Source organism: Osmia lignaria, chromosome 10 (assembly GCF_051020975.1).
Source record: "Osmia lignaria lignaria isolate PbOS001 chromosome 10, iyOsmLign1, whole genome shotgun sequence".
Taxonomy (NCBI): domain Eukaryota; kingdom Metazoa; phylum Arthropoda; class Insecta; order Hymenoptera; family Megachilidae; genus Osmia; species Osmia lignaria.
Genome location: NC_135041.1, coordinates 14,437,756 through 14,461,600, shown reverse-complemented (window position 1 = coordinate 14,461,600; position 23,845 = coordinate 14,437,756). Strand labels below are relative to the sequence as shown.

Genomic DNA, 23,845 nt, shown 5'->3' with positions numbered 1-23,845 from the left:
GTGGTCTTTGTAAATCCACAGCCCGATTGGGGAAGTATTTCGAGCTCGTATCAGACAATTCCCAGCACTGGTGAATTGTTGTACAATCGATTGGTTTTGTCCATGGCCAGCAGCTGCTCTGCAGGTTTGTAGTATTATTGTATCAGTCACTGTAACAGGATTTGTTTCCAGATAATGTTAACAAAGAAACAGTACACGACGTGCACGAAATTCTATTGCAAACTAAAACAATGATACGATGTGCCTCGCAATATTCATTGTACAGAGGTTTCCATAGGATTTTCTGCATCAACAAAAACGATACTCTTGAACAAGTAGTTTAATTTTTCCTTTTACAGAGTGTAGCGATGCGGTTTCTTGCCGACATCAAAGACGAATCGATCAACGCAGACATCCTAAGGTCCATCGTGAAATTGTGTGAATACATGCAGTCCAGTGTGATCGAAGCCAGTGATCTATATTTAAAAGTAAAACTATATTAAAAGCAGACTCCTTAATTCATGATCGATTATCTAGCAAAAGTGTAAAATAAACAGGAATTGAATCGTCACAACTATGTTACCCCTACGTCATACCTGGAGCTACTTTCTAATTACGGCAATCTTCTGGGGAAAAAGAAAACCGAGTTAAAGTCAGCAGAGCATCGTCTATCCGCAGGTCAGTCGTCAATTGAAAAGCTGAATTTAATTTCTTATATTTCAATTTCTTCTCTTCGATGTACATATGTATCGCAGATTTGTCAGATATTCCTTTCTAAAAATATCCCAACATTTCATCCGCGATGCAGAATGTTACAGTGTCGATCAGTCTCTCTTTTCATACTTAATTCGGTGTTTAATTCAGAAATGACCCCTAGACAGCAAAGTTCAAAACTCGAGGGTTAATCGCAGTAATATTTCAAAGTTTCACTCTTGTTCTAGAAAGGAGATTTTATGAAACGTCTTTTTTTTTTATTCTCCTACGTGGAGAAAGACGCAAGGTCGCGGCGACAACTTGTCGCGGCGAAAACGTGACGATCAGAGCGAGGTACCGCGGGTCAAAGGTTAAAGGACCCAATTTGCTAATTTTGGAGACGATAAATTAAGCAAACCCCCGTCTGACAGGAGGTCGTGATACGTGGCCAACCACTGACTATCGATTTTCTTACACGCTAGAGCCATAAATATTGCTCCGAAACCGGCAACAGAGGCATCCGCCAAATTTGTTCGATGGTTTAAAAATGTACGAGCATTGCGCATAATGCAATTAATGAACAGCCAACGGAGAATATTTATACCTTTGATTACCAAAAATGATATACTGTGTTATCAAAACTTCGTATAATGAATTATACGCTCTCATTAAAATCTTGCGAATAATATCGTGTATGATTTTCGGTTGAATACCAAAGAATGAAAGAGAACTGAACCATTGTACATAGTTTTCTTTTTAAGAATTGAAACGGTTTTAATTAAAATTCTTGAAAGCACACTGGTGTTTGATTAAAAGAGGTGAAGTTACTTTAAAATTAACTTTTACTCATTTTGACTTTATGGAAGTAAAGTATTTTAAATATCAATAAGAACTTTTAGGAGTCTTCGAATTGTAAAAGATTCTTCTTCTACCTGTTACTTGTTCGAATTTAAAACATCTTCTTTAAACTATTTTTATTAAAAATACAAGTTTGAAACAACTTGTTCTATCGTCGAAGTAAAATGGATGTACATACATACATCCGCGACTCAATCGTTATTTCATCGTCTTTCTGCAAAAGTTAATTTCTTTATTACCTTGATAATCCTTTGATTTTTAATGATGGAAAGAAGAAAGGGATGTAAGTTGAGCCCAGCTTCGTAGGATTTACATAAATTTCCATACAATTTTCTCGTAATCTTTTTTCTACTCCTGTAACTTCCGCTCTTCTTTTCAACGTTCAAATGTTTCTTCTTTTATCACTTGGAAAGTATAATCTCGTTCGAAATTCCGAGCGCCAGAGGAAAAAGTTAATCCCTATCATTTAGATTAGTGGTTGAATGTTAAAAATTAATCTAATTTCTTTTCCTGTATATTTCGGCATCCTCCGGCATCCACATACATGTAGAATTATATTCTAATCGTATTCTAATTATACTCTAGGTTTAGATAAACTGGCGAGTGCGGAGGTAGAGGTGAAGAAGATGCAAGAATTATTAGCCAGCATGAAACCAAAATTGGAGAGAGCGGCCGAGGCGACAGCCAAGATGATTGAAAGGATTACGCATGATACCGTCAGTATCCAAATTAGAATTAACGAAGGGATACCGATATTTAACTTTTGAACAATTTAAATTGGCGATTTTCATTTGTCAATACAATTCTATTATATTGTTGCGCGCTAACAATAAGGCTCGAAGATAGACTTGCTTCTAAACTAAGTCTTTTATCGATATCAATTTAGTGGACAGTAAAGAGATTTTATTCGACCTTACGTTTCTACCGAGATTCCTTCTATCCAGGAATCGAACTGATTTCAAATATACGAGTTGAAAAATCCGATTATCCTTGTTGTAGATCGAAGCAGAAAAGACGAGGGCAGGGGCGAAAGAACAAGAAGCTATAGCGGGAAAGCTGAAGATACAAAACCAAATGATCAGAGACGAAGCGGAAGCTGATTTAAGTGCGTTTTAATATCTTTTCATAAATTTTAATATATTATCCTCTAATATTGAATATTAAATCTAGAAATAAATTAAAATTAAATGTTAAATTATAGGTGAAGCACGTCCAATGTTGATTGCCGCCGAGAAAAGCTTAAAGGCCCTCAATAGAAACGACATTACCGAGGTAAAAGCAATGAAAAGACCACCGGTTGGTGTGCTTCTGGTTATCGAAACCGTTTGCATCATAAATAATGTGAAACCAGTCAAGGTAAGAATTAAAAACAAAAACTGAATGAGATTGTAAGCTTTCCATTATTTGTTTAATCAATAATTGCCAGTTTTTATAAGAAAATTATTGGACGAAAAATAAATGTAATATTATTTTGATGAAAATATTCACGACAGAATAGAGAAATAAATGCAATTGTAATCCGATGATAAAAATACACACAAATCTATTCAGGTGGACACAGGTACATATGGTAAGGGAGCAGTAAAGCTAGATTACTGGGGACCTGGTAGCCAAATGCTCGCGGATCCAGGTCACTTTTTGTACACGATGGAAAATTATGATAAAGAAAATTTGACCGAGGAGATGATTAATAAACTGAAAGTCTATATCGAGGACCCTAATTTCCAGCCATCAAAGGTTCGCATAAGTTTGCACATTATACAGCGTCATAAAAATAATACCAGTAAGACTATAATTTGTTTACGAGCCGTGAAATTCCCTTACAAAGAACGTTTTAAAAAAATTATGTCATGAAGAACAACATTCATTTTAAATTAAATGAAAATTGCTCTTGGAAAATGCTTCATCCTCTTTTCGCGTAAATGCATTATATACGTAAATAAGCTGCTTTAATGACGTACGCGAATTTCTTTAAAAAAGTTGTGTAATACCTATACCTAATAACGTATGAAAAATATTGAGATAGTAATTTTTTATAAATAAAGGGAGTTCCAAAAGAGAGAAATGAATTTTCACGTTTATCTTTCAGATCGAATACGTTTCGAAAGCTTGTTACTCGCTGTGCCTGTGGGTGCACGCAATGTACAACTACTATTTCGTGAACCAGAAAGTTAAACCGAAGATGGAAGCTTTGGCGAAGGCTGAGGAGGCGCTGGTGGAGACGGAAAGAACTCTGTTAGCTGCGATACAAAGGCTGCAAGAAGTCGAAGCGGGTGTCGAAAAGTTACGAAACCTTTTGCGGGAAGAGGAAGAGAAGAAAGCGGAACTTGAGAGGCAAAAGCAGCTTTGCGAGGATAGAATGGGTAGAGCTGTGAGACTGATCGACGGTTTGGCTGGTGAACAGATACGCTGGAAGTCCACGGTGGTGGAATTAAACACTTCTTTGCATAACGCGATTGGTGATATACTGTTGGCTTCCGGTAAAAATTACATTTTAAATTATTTCATAATATTATAATATAAATAACGTTTCGCGAATCACTTGCTCGACAGGTGCAATAGCCTATTTAACACCTTTTACGGATAAGTACCGTGACAGTCTCTTGACGTCTTGGCAAAAACTTCTGGAAGGTGTGCCTCACACACCGGGTAGCGATCCTGTGTCGACCCTAGGAGATCAGGTGGAAATAAGAAGATGGCAGATCGAAGGATTACCCAGAGATATGCTGTCCGTAGAGAATGCAGTTCTAGCGATGCATTCGAACCGTTGGCCTCTTTTTATCGACCCTCAAGCTCAGGCAAATAAATGGATACGGTCTATGGTACGTAAAAGATCTAACGTAAAATTCTTGTAGAGGTCTGCTCAAAGTAAATTGTACGCCTGTAATTATGATGTTACGTTGAAAATAGTACAAGGAAAGCGGTATATCCGTCGCAAAAATGTCGGACAAAGATATCCTTCGGGTGCTGGAAACGTGCGTACGATTTGGAAGAGTATGCCTGATCGAAAACGTCGGTATAGAATTGGAAGCAGGCTTAGACCCTATTCTCCTGCGATCATTGTTCGAGCATGGTGGTCAATGGTGCGTTAAAATCGGCGAAACCATCGTTCCTTACAGTCCAGACTTTCGCCTTTTTCTCACTACCAGACTCTCGAACCCTCATTACACCCCAGATGTATCCGTCAAGATACTTCTGGTCAATTTTGCTCTTACCACCACGTAAGTTTTACGTTTACAGAGAATTTTTTTCGATATTGAAATTTATCGTTTTCTTCTTGTAAAAGTGGTCTAGAGGATCAAGTACTATCCTTAGTAGTTATTCAAGAACGACCTGATCTTGAGCAAACGAGAAACGCTTTGATCGTGTCGAACGCTGAAATGAGAAGAGAGCTGAAGGAAATAGAGGACAGGATTTTGTACAGATTATCGGTGTCGGAAGGTTCTGCCGTCGACGACATGGATCTAATTCTCACCCTGGAAGCGTCCAAAGTTAAAAGCGAAGAGATCAAGGTACGTTCAAATAACCTTGACTCCTTTAATTAATTCTCTCCCCGTTACCGTCAGTTACTCTCTGTTACTGTCAGTGCCTGTAGACGTTTGAGAAATTATCCTCTACATATTATACCTACGCAGCTAATTTTAATATCGTTCACGCGTACAACAGATTCACTGGTGGATTATAGAGATACGCATTATTCGCGTACGTTTAGAAAGACTTCCGGTCCGTTTGTCAAAGTCATTTGCACCCTTATACGAAACTCAAACTCAAACCCAACTGTTAAATTCACACAGGTCAACTAGTTATCTTTTGAACAGATTAAAATGAAAGAGGCTGAAATTACTCAAGCGGATATCGAAGTAACCAGGTCGATGTACATTCCCGTCGCTGTTCGTGGACAGCTATTGTTCTTTTGTCTATCCGATTTACAACATATCGACACGATGTATCAATACTCTCTGGAATGGTTCGTGGACATTTTCAATCATAGCATAGCCGCAACAGCGAAGAGCAGTGAGTAAATTTCGTTTAAGTATCATTTAATTATTATGGAATCCGAAATTAATCGATTCAATTAATCGATGAGACATTGGCTATTAGTCGCTTAAAAGATATTAATTTCCAGACGATATCCAGGAACGAGTCCAGAATATCAACCGGAACTTCACGTTCTCGTTATTCTCGAACGTATGCCGTAGTTTGTTCGAGAGACACAAGTTACACTTTGCATTCCTCGTCTGCGCCAGAATACGGATCCATGGGAATTTGATCGATCATACCGAATGGAGACACTTCCTGGCTGGCCCGGAACCTTACGAGGTAAGATTACCTAAAATTGTTCCCTCCGTCTCGTGGTACTCCTCAAAGCACGTGAAATAGTTATGAATTAATCTCCTAAAATTGGAAACTGATTTGTAGATTGTAGTCTATTAAGCAGGTATTCCTCAAGTGTTTGAACAGCCGTTATTCAAGCACAATCATTAGAAGGAAATTTCAGAAATGGTAGAGACTGTGTCTACGAACGTAATTCTAAATTGAACAAGACACGATTTTTTAACATACCTAACGTTATAAAATAATATAATTAAGTGATCTCTTTGCTTTAGGGAACACAATGAGAAATGTCTGTTGTTATTTAATCAAAAGCCCTTTATCAAAAGCAAACTGAAACCGACTATCCCTATTTATTATCATTAACCTACCCTATCCTCGAGGATTATAACTTTATAATAATGTAAGAGAATCAAAAGAGACGAGACGAAATGTTAGTGCCTCTGTTTGTTCACGTTCTGCGGATATCATCGCAAAAATTCTCAGGCTCGCTGAACAAATGTGACGTGTATACAAATGGGATTTCTGGCGTTTTACAAATGTATAAAGTTTTATCTTGGTTCGCGCAGGAGGGACCGAATCCATCGCCGGATTGGATCACACCGCGTTGCTGGAAGGAAATTCAAGCCCTCGAAAATCTATCCAAGTTCAACGAGTTCGTGGAGTCCTTCAAACATGCGATGTCCCAGTTTAAAGCGGTGTTCGACGCTCAAGAGGCGCATCTGTGAGTAACATTGAAACCGTCTGATCGATCCACTTCAACCCTGATGTACCTTGTGAAATTGAAAAAGAAAAGAAAAAATGGAAAAAGAAAAATTACATAGTAAAGTACATTGGAACGTACTTAGGTATTCTGGATGGGGGTGAAATTATATTAAAATTTACCATCGAGCGCAAATTTAATTTACGCAATTAGTATTTAATATCCATATTAATATTAATATTAATATTAATATTAATATTAATATAGTTAATACCATTTCTATGCCTTTTTTGATCTAGTGCTCCTTTTCCTGAACCATGGCAAACGAAACTGGACGATTTTCAAAAAATGCTGGTATTGAAGTGTCTTCGACCTGACAAAGTGACCAACGCGATGCAATCTTATCTCGCTAAGCATTTGGGTCGAGAATTTGTTGAACCACAAACCACCGAATTGTCTGCGGTTTACAGTGAATCTTCACCTACAACCCCAATTGTATTTATCTTGTCCACTGGTACAGATCCTGCCGCTGAATTGTACAAGTTTGCAGACAGATTGAAAATGGGCAACAAGTTACACCCTATATCGCTTGGTCAAGGACAAGGACCAAGAGCAGAAGCCATGTTGAAATTCGCTTCTGAACACGGTTACTGGTGCTTCTTTCAAGTTAGTAAGAAATTCCTTGGAAATATATATTATTAGAAAGATTTAGAATTCAGTTTTCTCGGGAATGTCGTTAACGTGGTTGTCAGCCCGTCGCGTCGCGACGCTATGCGCCGTGTTAAGAATAATGCATTTTCAATTTCTTACACGTCCCCATGAAAGACAGAGAGATATCATTTTTTCAACATTTTTTATCTTGGAAACAGAATTCATTCAATTCTTATTTCCAGTTGGAAATAAGATTTTGAATATTTTCACAGAATTGCCATTTGGCTCCAAGTTGGATGCCTGACATGGAATCAGTGGTGGAAGCACTGTCACGAGCAAAAAATCATCGTGACTTTCGTTTATGGCTAACTTCTGCACCCTCGCCAGACTTTCCTGTCAGCATTCTTCAAAACAGTACTAAAATGACAATCGAACCACCCCGAGGTATAAAGGTGAGAGTTTTCAAAGTATCTTTTTACCCTTCAATCTAGAATCGAATTGGAAATTGATACACGTCTAATGGAAACATTCTTTTTCAACTTTTTCTATCCTAATGTTTCTTTGAGACAAGAGACACCGTGCTTTTCTTTTCTAGGCAAACATGTTTCGTGCGTACCTGACACAAGTAATAGAAATGACAGCATTTTTGCAATCGGAACATCCAAAGGCTGCACAGTTCAAATGGCTCGTTTTCTCTTTGTGTTTGTTTCATTCGGTTCTCCTCGAACGAAGGAAATTTGGTCCTTTAGGTTTCAATATTCCCTACGAGTTTACTGACGGTGATTTGACGATATGTATATCGCAGCTGCACATGTTCCTTTTGGAATACGACACCGTACCCTTCAAAGTAAACCCACTCTCATTATTTAACTCTTTGATATGTTTCAAAGAATTAACTTTTCTAATAGGCATTATTAATTTTTGAAAGGTGCTCACATACACAGCCGGTCACATCAACTATGGTGGTCGAATAACGGACGACTGGGACCGTAGATGTGTTTTGACGATCCTACAAGACTTTTACCGACCCCAAATCCTTTCTCCAACCTACGTATTCGACGAAGAAAAACACTACTATCAAGTACAAAAATATTGCATAAATTTGGCATGAAAAATTCAGCACCGTGATCGATCGTATCCTTGTACATACTTCTTTCAACATTCTCCTCGATCTTTGGTCCTTTCATGGTGTTCCCAGTTAGTAGAAACGGCTACGTTCGACGAGTACATCGAGTACATAAAAACGTTCCCCTTGAACGACGAGCCGTCGATGTTTGGAATGCATCCAAACGCGGACATAAGCTTCGCGCAGGCGGAAACTTACACCTGCCTGGACACGCTTCTCGCTCTTCAGCCTCGTCAGATCGGTGTTGCAGGCGCCAGTGCCGAAGAGGTCACGACACAATTAGCTGAAGATATGCTTTCAGAGATTCCGCAGATCTTCGACCTATTCACTTTGCAGACAAAGTACCATTTTCTACAAGAGATTTTAATATTTTGATTAACGTAACTACAGATGGTGATCCTATGAAATATTAATCGTTTTAGATATCCCGTCTTATACGAAGAGTCATTTAATACCGTATTACTGCAAGAGGCTATACGTTATAATGGTCTGTTACACGTAGTAAAAACAACGCTAATGGATCTCTTAAAAGCTTTAAAAGGGCTGGTCGTAATGTCAGGACAGTTGGAAACTCTATTTACTAGCCTATACAATAACAGAATACCTCAAATATGGCAAGATAAGGGTTACCCCTCTTTGAAACCCCTTGGTACTACATCTTATTTTCTTACGTTAAGTTACTTAATAAAATGAAATCGTTATGTTATTTACACAAAACAGGTTCGTGGTTTCTGGACTTGAAGGATCGAATTGCATTTTTAAAGTCCTGGGAAGAGGATGGTATACCCGCAGCCTTTTGGATTTCTGGTTTCTATTTCCCTCAAGCTTTCCTAACCGGTACTTTGCAGAATTTCGCTCGAAAACACATTGTTTCCATCGATACCATCAACTTTAGCTTTAAGGTACTATCAATTAACAAATTTCCTCAGTCACGGACTTTTCCAAAGGCGGAAAACACGAATGCCTTCGGGCTTTTTCGCATGTTCAGAAATATATTCTGCCATTCTGAAATTCTCGAGATAAAAGGAACAAATAATCTCTAACTACTTTTAATATTACAGGTATTACAAACAAAGCCAATGCGCAGGCCGAACGATGGTTGTGTTGTTTATGGTTTATTTCTCGAGGGATGTCGATGGGGAGGACACTACTTAGATGAGTCTCTACCAAAGGAACTTTACACTAGTAAATATACAACAAGATAATCTAGTATATGGTATACACGAGCTCTTAATTTAGTTTATGCGGTATAAAGGGAGAAAAATTAGGTGCCTGGAGGAAGCTAAGGATAAAGAGAAAAATGAAGGAAAAATGAAAGTTATACAATGGCTGTTGCAAATACGTGTATTCTGTTTTCTTTTTTTTATACAAGATATATTATACTGAAGAAACATTTTGTTACACCCTTTTTATCATTACTCTTTATGATAAAAATATCTCTAATTTAGAATACTATTCTTTTTGAAATTAGTGAAATCCGTTGCATTTGCCCGCCTAAGTAGTCGAAGTCAATAGTTAGAGAGCTTTCAATTTCTCTGTAGAAAGTCTATGGGTCGCACATTTTAGCTACGGGGTCCCTAACACCCCAACATGATACAGGTCGGTGTCCAGAGAACATTTTTATGTAAATGGCGCCACGGGTTATAATAGTTGTCGATAATAGGTCGATAAGTTGTCCAGTAGTTTCGGCCGTTTTTGTATAGATGGCACTAAAATCGAATTTAAAATTTATTTATGACGGTCTTTTTGCTGTACTAGGCTGGCAGTCGTTTTTCGTCAATAAAAACAAATTCAAAATGACGGTCTTTTTAAAATACATGTTTGTCAAACGATTATTTTAATAATTTTTCGATCTTCAGCTGACATTGTTATTGATATAAATTTGCATCTTTCATTAAAAAACCGCTAAATGGTGCTAGTAAAGTAGTTTTTACGCCCACGCAATTTACAATTTAAAAACGTACAATATGAATATGCGTATTTGTTTATAGATATGCCTCCTATCTTGTTGCTGCCTGAAGTGCATCATAAAGAACCTGAAGGAATTTATTCTTGTCCTGTATACAAAACAACCAATAGAGCAGGAACGTTAAGTACAACCGGCCATTCGACTAATTTTGTCCTGACAATGGAAATTCCTAGCCATAAACCACAGGCTCATTGGATCAAACGAGGAGTGGCTTTGTTTTGTGCTCTGGATTATTAAAAATATTACTTATATCGCTTATAAATCTTAATTTAAACAATATTAATATTAAAAAGTGATTTAGGAACAAACTAAAATATATATTTGATTATTTGATGTTATAAAATTTAGTATATAATTCAGAAATGCAAATAATAACATAAATATCAATTCAAATTCACCTATGCATCCACAAGTGGTGGAGGATGCTGATATGCAAGGGTTGCATGGATATAAGGGATACAGAGATGTAAAGGATGCAAGGATGTAAGGAATGAAGGGATGTAAGGATGCAGAGATATAATAAGACATCAAACATAATAAAGCATATTATTTATTCACTGCATCACTTTTTATTATTCATTATTCACATTTTATTATTAAGAACATTAAACATTATTTTGAATTTTTTTCATAGAGTGCTGGATTTTTCCTTCCTACTCTCTTGTATTCTGCATGAGACCATGTGTAAATCCCCAGGGTCATCAAAAATGCTATGAAAGAAGAAATGTTTTATCAAACAGTATAATAAACTTTGAAAACTTTATACAAATTCGGTATCTATCACCGAGATTTTATAATTAATTTATATTACCAGGAGCCATAGTTGTGGAAAGGTATAGTGACCGTTTAAAGAATTCCGGCAAGCTGTGCGATATAAATTTAGCCCAAAATCTTTGTTCATCCGCTGCCAAGGTGTAATACACGACCCTCCGTATGCGGACCGGTAGTTCTCCAAACTTCATAGTCATTTTATGAAATTATTTAACTTTTCAGAATCAAAAGCATATGATAATAAACGCTGACAACAGATTCTATAAACAACAGACGAATTATTATCGATCGTGCAATTGTTTTCGAAGAATATTTTAAAATTTTAAATCATACAAGAAAAACGAATGAACTTGGGTAAAAAAATAAACAGTAATACATTTAGATGAGTATATATTATGTATTAGAAGAAAAAGAATACTCTTCTTTTGTATTCATTTGTAAAATCACTAATGTTTATTCTAACAAAATGTGTACATAAAGTTCTGTACAATTTCAGAAACAACAAAATGACGATGAGATGACAAATTCATTTTCTAAATTTAAGACGAAGTATAATCAGGCATGTGTTCTCGAATTTTTGATGGAATAATAAATTTCTCTGGATTTTGTTCCAACAGGCAACCCAAAAGACGCGGTACTGACAATACTGTGCCAGATATTACAGATGGAAAGTCTCGTCCAGTTGGTGTCTGATACGCAATCAGCAACCTCTTGCTGAAATAATCTCCGCACGCTGAAATATGACCAACTTCTATGTACTGTTTCGAGAAGGAAGACCATAATTCAAAAGATACGCGCATCGATTCCCATGGTCGCAATTCTGAAGCAGGTCTCATAACAATTTGATAATGATCGCATATGTTACCGTACAATGTAGAAACGGTGTTGAATAATTTTTCAAATTGCGTCTGATATTCTTCGCTATTTTTATCTTTAACCACCACGAAAGCAACCGCAGCTGATGTTTGACAAACAGTGAATAAACCAATTGATGCGGAGCCTGGACGAAAAGGAGTATACTGTCTTCCAGTTGAAAAATATGATACTGGTAAGTGGTTTGGATTTATTAATTGCTTCGTATGCATGGCTAAAAATGAAATCAAACTTGCACCACCAACGAGATGCATGCGATTCGATGAACCTTTGTTTACATCGCAATGATCATCTATTATAAAAGCATCAGAAGGATCTTCGTGATTTAAGCCAGAACCTTCCACTACCACACTGCGACTAAAATCAGCGCCTGCCACTCTAATCATATCATTTGCACTAAATACTTTCCCTGCATAGCTTAATACACCAAGCTCAAAAAGAGCTGCTTCATTGCATAAGTAATATTGCATAGGATTTTTATATTCCAACAAACCAAGTTCTTTTCCAATTTCAACATGATTCTTCCGAAGTTTTGAATCTGAGTATTCATTCAATGTATTAACATGTTTTAACACCACAGGTGCTTCAAGCGGTGTTCTTCTGTCTACTTCATTTGGTAAATGCAACATCTTCAATAAAACAGTTTCTTGTAAATCAGATATGATACTCTTAACTGACTTTAAGTCATTTTTCACAACTTTAGTTTGCTCTTTTAATTTAATGGATTCTATCTGCTCTTCTGCAGTTAAATTTGTCTTTCCAAAAAACTTTTTCTGCTTATGTATCAATTCTTCATACCTTGCTTGTAATTTAATTTTATCAGCATTTACCGATTTATAAAACATCCACATCTTTTTAACATCATCAGCATTAATGTTTAATCCTCTACCGCTTAACTCCTGTTGTAATTTTTCCGTATTTTCCACTATATTATCAAAATCCAGACATGGTGTCAAAAATACAAATGTTTCTGAACGTTTATCGCCAGGAACGAGTAAAGCAGAACTATAGTATCTGTTACAATTAGATATCTTTCTAACATGTTTCAAAGCACAATGCTTTGCAACATTATGAATGGTATATATATTCACAAAGTATGATAAATACTTTGCCATTGTACCCTTGGAAAATATACTCTCTAAAAAATTTTTAATTGCCCTTACATAACATTAAACTTGGTAACATTAAGCTTGTCAAAAACTAAACATTTCTTCTTTTGAAATATTAATTTCTATGAATCTACTTTTGCCTTTTTAGCATTTGACGTGAATTCTGATTCAGCGTCCATATTAAAACTATCGCGAATTATAGTTTCAATTTTTCGTTTTTCAGGTGCAACATAATTTCCTTTTCCTGCAGCTTTCTCTGAATCCTCAATAGTGTATGGTTCCAACTCGAGAGCTTTTAATCTACGTTTATGTACTTTTGTTGTAAGGTGATCCTTCAAAGCAGTATCATTTATAAAATACCTCCTATAAAAAGAAACAAATCATCTGATTTAAATTCAAAGTACAATTGTTAATAAACACGAATACAAATACATTCGTTTCATTGCGAAGTATAGTTGGAGGTTAACTCGTTGAAGATTGCAACACGTGCAAAATGACAGCGTGAATACTTACGCACAATGAATACAATAATATTGACCTGCTCCAGGTTTATCTAAATCTACTTCTTGATTTAGTAACCTCTTTACATTTTCATCTTTCAAATCTTCATCAATCTAAAATAAAAAATAATGCATAACAAATGCCGATCACTTTGATCCACGTGATACGCATGATCCTAAACAGAAACTAGGTTAGGTTATTTTACCTCGTCTAAATCTTTTGTTTTTCTTCTAGTTCGCCAACCTTTTTTTAAATGCGTGTCTCCACGATGATACTTCCGACGTTTGTACGTCATTTTTCAATATAATAATAACTGATACAATTAGTTTAAATTATATATACCAACATCACATTGATGCGGTACACGATCCAGTCGAAGAAGGAAAGTAAATCAAAAGAATACGTAAAGTTTACTTTTTTAGAATAATCGTATTTTGTAGATTAAGAAATATATAATGTTTACAGTTTACAGTTTAAAAAATAAAAATATCACTAACGCTAAAAAAGAACATCCATTCATTGATCATGAAGCAATAATAGAAGAGACTTGATGGCAAGATACTGATTTTTAGTTCCTCTTATATTTCTCAGTGAAACAATGCGCCAAAATTACCAATTAATCATAAGCACATATTTACGTTGTGCTCCGTTATTTATTTACGTAGAATAATGTATAAAACAATGTGAAAAATTTGTAGAATATAGCACAGTCTAGAGTAGTTTTATGACTACTGGTGAATTTTTGACGTTGCTATTGGTCAAATGACGTCATGGCGGCATTGTCTCTATGAGAATTTGTAAAAAGGTTATAATGGTGTTAAATTTTTCAGTCATACACGTCGTAAGTAATATAAAAATTCATCGCTTTAGTCCTGCTGTAATATTTACACTACACAGTTCTGTAGAAAACAAACAAAGGTGCAACTAATTTCAATTTTCTGAGATTAATTTGGTACTGTAAGGTACATATACCGCAGTTCACCAGAGTCCATAACTGCGAAAAGACCAGTTTTCGTTCTTCGCGCATCTCCAGTGCGCATCTTCGCCTTGATTGGCGATACTCCCAAACGAAGTGGAAAGCGATTGGCGGAGAGCTCGCTGCGTTCCCCCACCATCTTCCAACCTGCGCGTCGCAGTTATGGACTCTGGTGAACTGCGGTATACGTATGTACATACTGGTAAATCGAACACGATGTCATAAACTGGCATAAACAATGAATTTGCAGAAACTGGTTGTAAGAAATTTATAAATTGACCACTTGCATTTAGTAGTTGAACATCTGAAGCAAGAATAAAGAAGAAATAAAGGTTCAATGTAGTTTTGAAAAAGGAACAGATGAAATTAAAAGGAGAAAGACATGTTCATAAAAGGACATGCGCAGTACGTAAAAGTTTCTGCTTTGAAATTGGCGCAAGGCAAAGGTGAAACCGACAGATGTCGCTGGAGTACGTCAGTGTAGGTCGCGCCTCTATCGGTGAAGCCCATGATCAATTCAAACGGTGCGCCACTGACGAGGGGGGTCCACACCATTTTGAAAGTAAAAATACTGCGCGACCCGGGATTTTGTTTGTACGGTTCGGCGAGGGTAAAAAAGCCGAGGGCTAGGCTGTAGTATGGTCGGGGCAACGCGGTGTCGCGCGTAAAATGACGTAAAGTGTGCGAGGGTGTGCCGCGTGCGGTACGAGGAGTGTAGCGGAAACGGTGTCGCGGTGTAGGGTCGGCGCTGGTCGTAGCTATCGTAGCGTACGGGAAATTGGCTGTGGCTTCGCCAATGGATGCCAGGCAGGAGGAGACGCCATTTTGATATACGGGCGCACGTCAAGCAAGCGTTCGCTCGTAGGGAAACGCGGCTCTTGAGTCGGTCTGCCGCTCCGCGTAGGACCGCGCGGGTGAATTCGTTGGTTCGTGAGGTCGACGAGTATCGTTGGTACGAGTGCGTGGCGCAACGGATCTGAAGCGTTTCGTTGACAAGTGACAGGTGAATCGATCGGGCCGCGAGGAAAGTCGCGTTGCGGCCCCGTATCCGTAACACGATTCGTTCGGTTGATCGGTAGTGACTACTGTGTGTGGAACTACGTGTACATTCGGATTTTTCCCCACGCGTGCGAGTTCAGTGCGAGGGACACGGTAGCTCGTGTATATTGGTGCGCCGATCCGGGGTAGCGGTGTACGGCAGGGAAAAGCCGCTGTCTCGTTTTCGCGCGCGCGAGAGAGGCCACCGGCCGACACTTCGGGCCAGGACAATACGACCCGATGTCGGGAGCGGGTCGCGACCCCGTGTCGACCCGTGGTCGTCCTCGTCCTCGTCCTCGTAAATCCTCATCTTTCGTAGCAGCAGAACGTTCCTGGCGTAAATGTGCTCTCATGAGCGCCCATGTGCACCTCTTTTTCTGCCTGCTGCCCCTACGTGCCCTGTAAACCCAGAGCACACCCTGATTAGCACGCCCACGCACTCTATCACTCGCGAATATGGCCAAGATCCTCAACAAGGACCCAGTCACCTACGAGAGGGAGAGGGAAAACTTCCTGAAGGACCTCCGTCACTTTCATGAGACCAGAGGGTAAGGCGATTTTGTTCATTTGCTTCCTACCGATTCTTCTCTACCATTATTTACCTTCATCTTGCTTTGTGCTTACAGTTATCGTTTACAATTTTTCATCTGTCGATGATTTTTTCCATTTACGGCATCGAATTCTATCCTGTTCACTTGAATTCTACTCGAATCGTTTCTCGTACAAAATGTAAATCGGGATACCGTTCCTACTTACAATTAGAATGTGGATAGTTTTGAGGTTATGTACGGTTAGTTTAAAGTTTCGTGAGACGACGACTCGCCTTTGTGCAAGCCATTTGTTTACGCGTGTTCCATGTTTTCTTTATCATCGATTATCGGACGCGTATCTTAATGCGATTGAGGTTACGTTCAATCGAAATTAGCGATATTACGTGAACTTGTTGATTTTTTTTTTCCTGCCACTGAAACGAACACTATAAACGCTACGTTCTTTTCGGTATCCGTTACTTCAATTTTCATAGAAATTCTAATCGTTCGAACGCAGAGACAAGTGAAAATCGTTTTACGCAAAGACGCCTGCCATTTATTACGTCATTATTCGTATTTTACTCGATTCGGAAACGGAAACAAAGTATTCTCTCTTATGCTAAGCGACGAACTTAACCTCAGCGAGAACCTCTAGTGTAACAGATACACCTTTTAAAAAAAGCATGCTTATATATTACAATTATTTTCATTTTCATATATGTTTCTAACTTTAACATTTCTTTAACTTGTTTTAGAAGCAATAAATACACGTGTATCTGCTTATTTTAAATGAAAAGCAATTTTCTTATAATGATAATTTTCTGATTTTTAGGACTCCGTTCAAGAAAATTCCTAAAGTCAGCGGAAAAGATATAGATCTGTATTTGCTGTACGTTGTCGTTACTGCTCATGGAGGATGGATAAGGGTGAGTCCATATTTTTTTCTTCTTGATATACATATTTCGAAATTCGTTCAACGCGTGCATCACGGATGACAAGTATTTCCGGCGATCCACGATCCACTTTGCGTTTTTAATGTAATCCGTATCACGCGTAACGAACAAAAAGAATTAGGAAATATCATGCTCGTCTAATTTACCTTCGAGCATCGTTAGTGCATCATATGTACGATTAAGCCTTACACGTTACTGAACAGTAAAATCGCATAATATAATAAAATCAATTATGAATGTTTATTTCAATATACATTACGTCATTTGCAAATTTACAAAACAAATACTTTGTGCAAGGAAGAAGTATCTTGTTATTGCTGTTTATTTTCTCTTGTTCCACTCATTCTTTTTTTTTTTTTTTTTTTTTTTTTAGATGTCAGTTTTTAACTTACAAGTGTACAAAGGTTACATTATTTTTCTTATATATATATACTAGTTTATTCTTCAATTATTCTATTGTTCGCTATATATTTGATATTTATTTTGTTTCTCTTTGGAATCGAGATTCAGTAATGTTTAAATAAAAATAAGGGACAGCTAAAACGTTTCCAAAAATTAGTCCTTGGCATAACACTGTATCTTGAAAAATAGACATTCTTCTGTTTCGTATATGAAATATTAACGACGTACGTGGTCTAAAGTTATACTATTTTATTTAAAAAAAAAAAAAGTGATCTGTGAAGGACGAATTTCCAATGGAGCGCTGGTAGTGGTGTGAAACGTTAATTAACTATCATCATGTATTATAAAATCTAAAATTCACGCGTGTAATGCTTTTAATATTTGCGCTTACAATTATAATAATGAATTCAGATTGAAGTAGAGCGTTTAATCTTCTTATTTACTATTATTCTTTTTGTATTGCAAATAGACGCGTGTACGCAGAACAAAATATACAATTTCCTCGAAAGGGTTATTGACCTGTTTGGACATTTCAAAAACAATGACTCGGCAGGAAATTTCATCGGTACCTTATTTGCTAAGATTACACCGGCACTATGTATCCGAAGGTTCGAAATATTAATTGGACCAGTTGCAGTTTCAGCAATGCGTTAGCAAACGAAATCGTTTCGTCTAGTTCACGTATGCCGAATTTCTGGAATGCGAATACATATTTCGAGTGTTTGAACGAAAGCAATGTAAGAGGTTCTATCTATCGCGCGTGATTAACGAGCAAAGAATGCGAGAGACGCCACGGAAACGCGGGAAAACGATTGTTCCGCGTACACTCGATTCTTCGATCGCGTTTCTCGATCGATTCTCAATGTGTCCTTTCCCGCGTAAAACAAAAAAGAAACAAAGAAAGCTGGCATTCTGTTTCTTCGACTACGTTGCGCAATACACAGACACATACACGCATGATGTTTCATAGATAGATAAAGGCTATTAGTATTCTTTAACTTAACTCTTTTAAGTCTATTGGTGTATTCAAGTATTTTTATTTGTCTAATTGGTGGTCAGCAAGTTGGACTCTTTTTTTGCCAATATTAGTGACTGATTACAGTAAAAATTATTGCGGATCGTTTACATCGCTATAAGGCTCAACTTTTTGACGGTATTCGAAACACGTCCAAGTTATATTTTTCGCATTTAAAGTCAAGGGGGCTTGACTCAGTCTCTCGTTTAAAATAATTTATCGGAAACGTGATTTTTGTATTCGAACGGTGTTTAATACCACGCTCATGAAAGTGTTCTCCGCAAAGAGAAATCAAGGATATTTTCGTTTTTTCTTTTACGAATCACGGAAGAAACGTGTTCGTTCAAATGAGAAACTGCCATTTTTTATTTTCTCGATAAAACGTGTGTTTTTCAATAGAACGAGTGAATGAAAACGGTAGCACGTGGTGGTCGCGTTAAGGATTAATGCTGACCTAAAATCATTGATTCGTTATTGAAGTATTAACCATTAGAAGATCGAACGGATGAAATATGACGATGAAGATGTTGTAAGAATGTCGAGCAACAGTGGTTCCCGGTTTTTCGAATCGGCGACTCCACCCAAAATCCGAGCATAATATCGAGACAATGCGGAAGTTGACGCAAGGTCAGGGTCAGTTGCTGAGGTACAGTTCGGGGTGGGAGGATAGATCATGAACCGAAGGTGGGAAGAAGGTGCGCGGTAAAGTGAGGGGGTGGGGGGATGCGGTGAAGCGAGAAAGAGAAGACACGAGAGGGGGAAATGAGAAAGAGAATATCCAGAGAAGAGAAGGAGGAGGTGGAAGTAGTGGTGTACGAGGGCTTCCCCTCAACAAGTGTGATCGAAGCTGGCTAGACTATATAACCTGTAACCGGGTCGCGACCACGCTTAGAATACACCGGCGAGCGTACATCTCTCATTCGGACAGTCTAACGTCATTTTTTCTACACAATTTTTACTTATCTTTCAACATTATACGACCTTGTTGCATTAGAAAAACGTTTCGAAGAAAAGTTCCTACCTGTACAGGTAACGGTACAACAATTTACATCGGGGAAAATTCCCTAGATGTTACATAGCATCCGGTGCATTGTGTAAGCGAGGTCATTAAGGCGCAGAGTATCGTTAGATCGAAATTAATCAATCAAAATTTCTTCGTAAAGAAAAAAGAAAAAGAAAAAGAAAAAGAAAAAAATGGCAAAAAGTGTCTCTTATGGTCGCTGGTTACATTACAAGGCAAAGTCAGTCTACTTAAGGAACGTTGCTTTGCCGTAAAGTGAAAGTGTAGAAGATAGAAATTATTAGCGGTCTAGTGTGTACAGTCTTACGGTAGTAAAACGATTGGATAACTACTAGTTCCCCCTTGGAAATATACAACGGGAAGTTTTTCGCTAAATAAATTTATAATGATCCTCGAGCTGGATTTCTATAGCCTCTTTAATGCCTGTACGGTTCAGTTTTCTAATCCTTCAAGTTACTAGAAATTGTTGGGAACGGTTCTGCTAATAACAGTCACGTTGTTCCACGGGGCTTAACTGTTATGTAGGTAACCGAGTACCCGGTTACATTAAAAAACGTATTAAATAAAGCAGACGGTAAACGAAATGTTGGGAAAAAATTTGATTTTCGGAAGATTTAAAATTTCGGGCCACCTTGTTTTTCAAGGTGTGCTCTGTTATTACTTCAGTTACAAAAATATTTCAGCCGCATTGAAATGTATAATGCTATTAATATACTCGGTCGAACAGATGGAAACGTTTAAATGTCCATCAAAGTCGTGCGTAAACTGGATATACAATTCTAGCAAAATAATAAATGTAGTTCGAAGTACTATAAAGAAAGATTTATTTAATATCCACTTTACGAGTGAGAAATAATTGATAAATAAAAATTGAATGGATAGTCAGGAATGCGGTATTGTTAATATTTACCATATTTACGGGGGTTGGAAAATGGGATACGTTTATGAGTGGCTGTTCAAGTTAAGAGTACTGAAATATTCGAGGTATAAGTTTCGGCTGCTTGTACGTTCGTTCACGGTGTAGTTGCATACCAAGCACGCTGAGTTCGTCAGTCTTGCAGGGTTCGCAGCTAATATAAATATTTTATCTTAAGCTCCGATTTCAAAACCCTCGATTAGCTAGAAAATTAATCCATCCGAACGATCGTCTTTCGGTGCGTTATATTATCGAGAATAAAAAAAGAAAAGCATTTGTCCGTTATTCGTAGTAGGGAAAAGGGGTTAACACCACATGTGGGAAAGTTTAACCCACCAATTTCCTAATGCCAATAAAAAATTAGCAAAGCCTCGTCAAAGCGAATTTCTCGTCGCGGTATATCTGTGACTGTGGTAACAGTCACGTTGGAGGGTCGAGTCAGCAACCAGTTAAAAAACATAGGCGTAGACTACGCGGAAAATAAATGGTAAAACTGGAGATTTTCTTCGCGTAACGTCTTGTCAAAGAAGCAGTGGCGGAACATCACGCTCCTACCGGTTCCGGCAAGAAAAAGAAAAGAGAAGGGGCGACAGACGCGTTGGAGGGGTAGGAGGAAAAAGGAAAGAGCCCTCGGAAGAAAGAGCGAGAATCTCTTCGCGGAGAGTAAAGATACGTGAAAAGAAAAAGAGACAGAGGGAAAGCGGTACGTTTGCAAGTGTCCGGCTTGTTCAAGGGCGCGACTGGCTGCTGTTGGGTACGGAGGAGAGTCTTCGGCGGCCGTCAAATGGGCACGCACCGTAGTCTGGCATTGGTCTGCTCGCTATACACAGTGCGTGTAGCGTGCGAGGAATCCACGACGAAGTCGGTAATGCTGAGTCAGTCAGGTGCCGCGCGGCGCGGCGCGGCACTTTGCGTCTCCTCCTTGATAAATTCAGATTACCTACTACTCAAAACTAGTAGATTTACAAGGGAAGGAATCTCGATTATTAACCCGTATGCTATATACCGTCTTACTAAACTCCGATAAATTCAGAGTCAGAAACTCTGCTGCCTTGCTTGAACGTAACCGTTCCGTGTCTGAACGGTTAATATGAATCTACCTTAAAGAGAAAGGAGTCGAAAAGAAAGGTTGAAAGAAGAGGAAAAGAGAGGCGGGAAATGAAAAAAAGAGAATGTAAAACCGAGAAAGACGGTGCGAGGAGGTCGAGGAAGAAGGAGGTGGGAGGGAGGGAGGTTAGCGAGGTTGGCTCGTTCGCTCCCCGGTGATGAGGCACGGTCGATATGGCAACGCCGCGCCCTGCCACACGCATACCGGCATCACCGCCCGCCCAAGCATCGAACAATCGGCAACGTCGCTTTGCCACTGCTGCGGGGGAGAGGGCAGTCGAGCTCTCACACATCGAACGACGAGGAGAGCGACCTCATGCCCTGCACACATGTGCACCCGGGGACACCGAAGAGACTGAGATGCCTGGTTGGTTGGTTGGTCTGATCGCTTGCTTGCTTGCTTGCTTGCTTTCTTGCCTGCACGCCTGTCCCACGCACGCGCCTCGGCTGATGTGCACCCCCGTGTCCAAATTGGCCAAGTACTTTTCACTTGGAGGCACGTTCTTTGACTGCGTTCTTCACGGGAGAAAAAATAGACATCCGTTTGATACTCCGTTCAAAGAAAAAGTTTGCATTAATATCGAGTATTTTACCAAATGAATTACAATTTTTCCATGATGAAAATATTCGCCCGTGTTGCCTACACGTTCAGCTTTAAACCTACAGTCGTTTACTGCATTTTCGAGGCTCGAACATCGAATCGCTACTTTTCACGAATGACATTGCTTCGATGATCGTGCTATTCGTTGCATTTCTTCTCTTTGCTCGTCTCTGAATCGTAGGTAACGACACCTACTACCTCCTTTGCGAATGTCGCGTGTGAGACCACGACGCGACGCGACGCGACGCGGTCGAGTTATACCGAGTAACGCAGAAAGAGTTCGAAAGCGAGAAGCGTTTGAACGGAAAAGAGATAGCGAGCGAGGAGAGGTGCTGAGCCGTGCAACGTTGCCATTCGGGCAACCGAGGGCAGACCACTTCCGAGAGCACGCCTCGTGGCAGCGTTGAAACGGCAACCTCGCCTCGACGAGATTAAATAGAGATAGCCTGAGGTATACGTTCTGCCGTCGTAAGATGGGCTCACCGTTAGTCGAGGAAGGAGTGAGATGGATAAAGGAGAGCCAAAGGAAAGCATATCGCCTCAATTCGAACTCGTCGATCGTTCTTGCCAACGTGAAAACGTCTCCGTAACGTTTTAAACGCGTCGCTGCTGCTCCCTTGCTTTTTCTTTTCTTTTTTTCCCTTCGATTTTTTCAATCCCTCTGATCGCTAATTAGTCAGTCATTGAAATAAATAAAAATGGCGTAACGTCATTCAAAGCTTGAACTTACATATGTTCGATAAAAGTTATAATTACGCGTACAGTACGTCCGTGTACCTTGGTTTCATAGTGTTAACGTGGCGTGCCTAATGACAGGAAGAAGCAAATTTTCAAACGATTCGATTCGTTCCGTATATTCTATGTATCCATAAAAGTGTTCCACTTCCTTTAACCATTAACAGGAAAACAAGTACGGGCAAGTTGACACGTTATACAGAATTATTGGTACTGTGTCTTCTTGTCTAGTGATATTTTCATCCAGATTGAAAGTAGGAATTCCCTGTTAACCATGTAAAAAAATAATAATCAGCATCGCTTTGATTAGCCGCGAGGCGAGAACAGAGAATTTCTTGCGGACGCGTGCGTGCCTGGCGTTATTCGAACGGCCGCAAGACAAATAACTCGATTTTTCGCCGTGTTTTTCGCATCTCTGTTCGGCCGCGTCGAGTGTGCAAAGATGCATCGGTATTAATGGCCTTGGCTTGACGGCGTGTACCAGTTGGTAAGCCATCATTGGAGCACGAGCCATCGCCAGAGGTCACTGTACCTTTTCTCTTCGTTGTTCCTTTATCAAACCGACTTCGATCCATTTGCAAACCGCATTGCACGCGTCTCGTGCACAGAGTTTCAAGTGCATTGCTTTCGTTACATGCATAGGTTAAAAAAAATTGTTAACTCATCGCCTTGTACGACACCGAGTCGTACTCGTAGAAGACACAGGTTATAGATCAATAGATCTTATATAATTGATCTAACATCGCGATGTACTGACTTAGATAAAAAGGAAACTTTCGGTAGACGGTGAGATTTTGTATGTGTGTGTTTGAGGGGCGGGGGGAAGTCTTCGTAATAAGTTGGATCTGGCAAGCACGATATCTCATTGGAGCGTTGGTCGTGTACTCTTGTCGCAACTCTTGTAGATTAGTTTATCTTATGTAACGAGTTAGTGCGGAGACAGAAAAGAGTGGGCATTGTTTGGCTTGCGACAACTGGCGTGCACA

General features: G+C 38.8%; 4 protein-coding genes across 9 annotated transcripts in view; 2 read left to right on the top strand and 2 right to left on the bottom strand.

Annotated features, from left to right (window-relative positions):
• Window positions 1-14,052, top strand: part of LOC117611781 (dynein axonemal heavy chain 1) — a 50,723-nt gene extending 36,671 nt beyond the window's left edge. Inside the window, exons 27-50 of one of the 3 annotated variants that reach the window (XR_004583235.2) lie at window positions 22-124; window positions 339-467; window positions 537-657; window positions 2,116-2,246; window positions 2,530-2,635; window positions 2,732-2,886; window positions 3,082-3,267; window positions 3,620-4,010; window positions 4,084-4,352; window positions 4,441-4,751; window positions 4,817-5,042; window positions 5,349-5,544; window positions 5,657-5,850; window positions 6,432-6,586; window positions 6,865-7,231; window positions 7,489-7,668; window positions 7,812-8,063; window positions 8,145-8,297; window positions 8,415-8,683; window positions 8,765-8,991; window positions 9,063-9,244; window positions 9,404-9,527; window positions 10,334-10,811; window positions 10,946-14,052. Coding sequence is in view for 1 of the 3 variants with exons in the window: in XM_034340054.2 (XP_034195945.2) it covers window positions 22-124; window positions 339-467; window positions 537-657; window positions 2,116-2,246; window positions 2,530-2,635; window positions 2,732-2,886; window positions 3,082-3,267; window positions 3,620-4,010; window positions 4,084-4,352; window positions 4,441-4,751; window positions 4,817-5,042; window positions 5,349-5,544; window positions 5,657-5,850; window positions 6,432-6,586; window positions 6,865-7,231; window positions 7,489-7,668; window positions 7,812-8,063; window positions 8,145-8,297; window positions 8,415-8,683; window positions 8,765-8,991; window positions 9,063-9,244; window positions 9,404-9,527; window positions 10,334-10,548 (4,642 nt within the window). In the remaining 2 variants the exon portion in view is untranslated. Of the gene's footprint in view, window positions 1-21; window positions 125-338; window positions 468-536; window positions 658-2,115; window positions 2,247-2,529; window positions 2,636-2,731; window positions 2,887-3,081; window positions 3,268-3,619; window positions 4,011-4,083; window positions 4,353-4,440; window positions 4,752-4,816; window positions 5,043-5,348; window positions 5,545-5,656; window positions 5,851-6,431; window positions 6,587-6,864; window positions 7,232-7,488; window positions 7,669-7,811; window positions 8,064-8,144; window positions 8,298-8,414; window positions 8,684-8,764; window positions 8,992-9,062; window positions 9,245-9,403; window positions 9,528-10,333 lie in introns of all 3 variants that reach the window. The other 2 variants (XR_004583236.2, XM_034340054.2) reach the window with 2 other exon arrangements.
• LOC117611786 (Seryl-tRNA synthetase-like insect mitochondrial protein) lies at window positions 11,486-13,070 on the bottom strand. The gene has a single exon (XM_034340070.2). The coding sequence runs from the start codon at window positions 13,068-13,070 to the stop codon at window positions 11,622-11,624; it is 1,449 nt and encodes a 482-aa protein (XP_034195961.2). The 3' UTR covers window positions 11,486-11,621.
• LOC117611788 (zinc finger protein 593 homolog) lies at window positions 13,140-13,911 on the bottom strand. Its single transcript, XM_034340076.2, has 3 exons — window positions 13,771-13,911; window positions 13,578-13,678; window positions 13,140-13,427 (listed from the first exon to the last, which is right to left on the bottom strand). The coding sequence occupies exons 1-3, from the start codon at window positions 13,858-13,860 to the stop codon at window positions 13,187-13,189; spliced, it is 432 nt and encodes a 143-aa protein (XP_034195967.1). The 5' UTR covers window positions 13,861-13,911; the 3' UTR covers window positions 13,140-13,186.
• Window positions 14,053-14,686: 634 nt separating the features above from the next.
• Window positions 14,687-23,845, top strand: part of Bap170 (Brahma associated protein 170kD) — a 33,737-nt gene continuing 24,578 nt past the window's right edge. The window contains exons 1-2 of one of the 4 annotated variants that reach the window (XM_034340065.2): window positions 14,687-16,127; window positions 16,942-17,035. In XM_034340065.2, the coding sequence (XP_034195956.2) occupies window positions 16,036-16,127; window positions 16,942-17,035 (186 nt within the window). In that variant the 5' untranslated portion in view covers window positions 14,687-16,035. The remainder of the gene's footprint in view (window positions 16,128-16,941; window positions 17,036-23,845) is intronic. The other 3 variants (XM_034340061.2, XM_034340066.2, XM_034340062.2) reach the window with 3 other exon arrangements.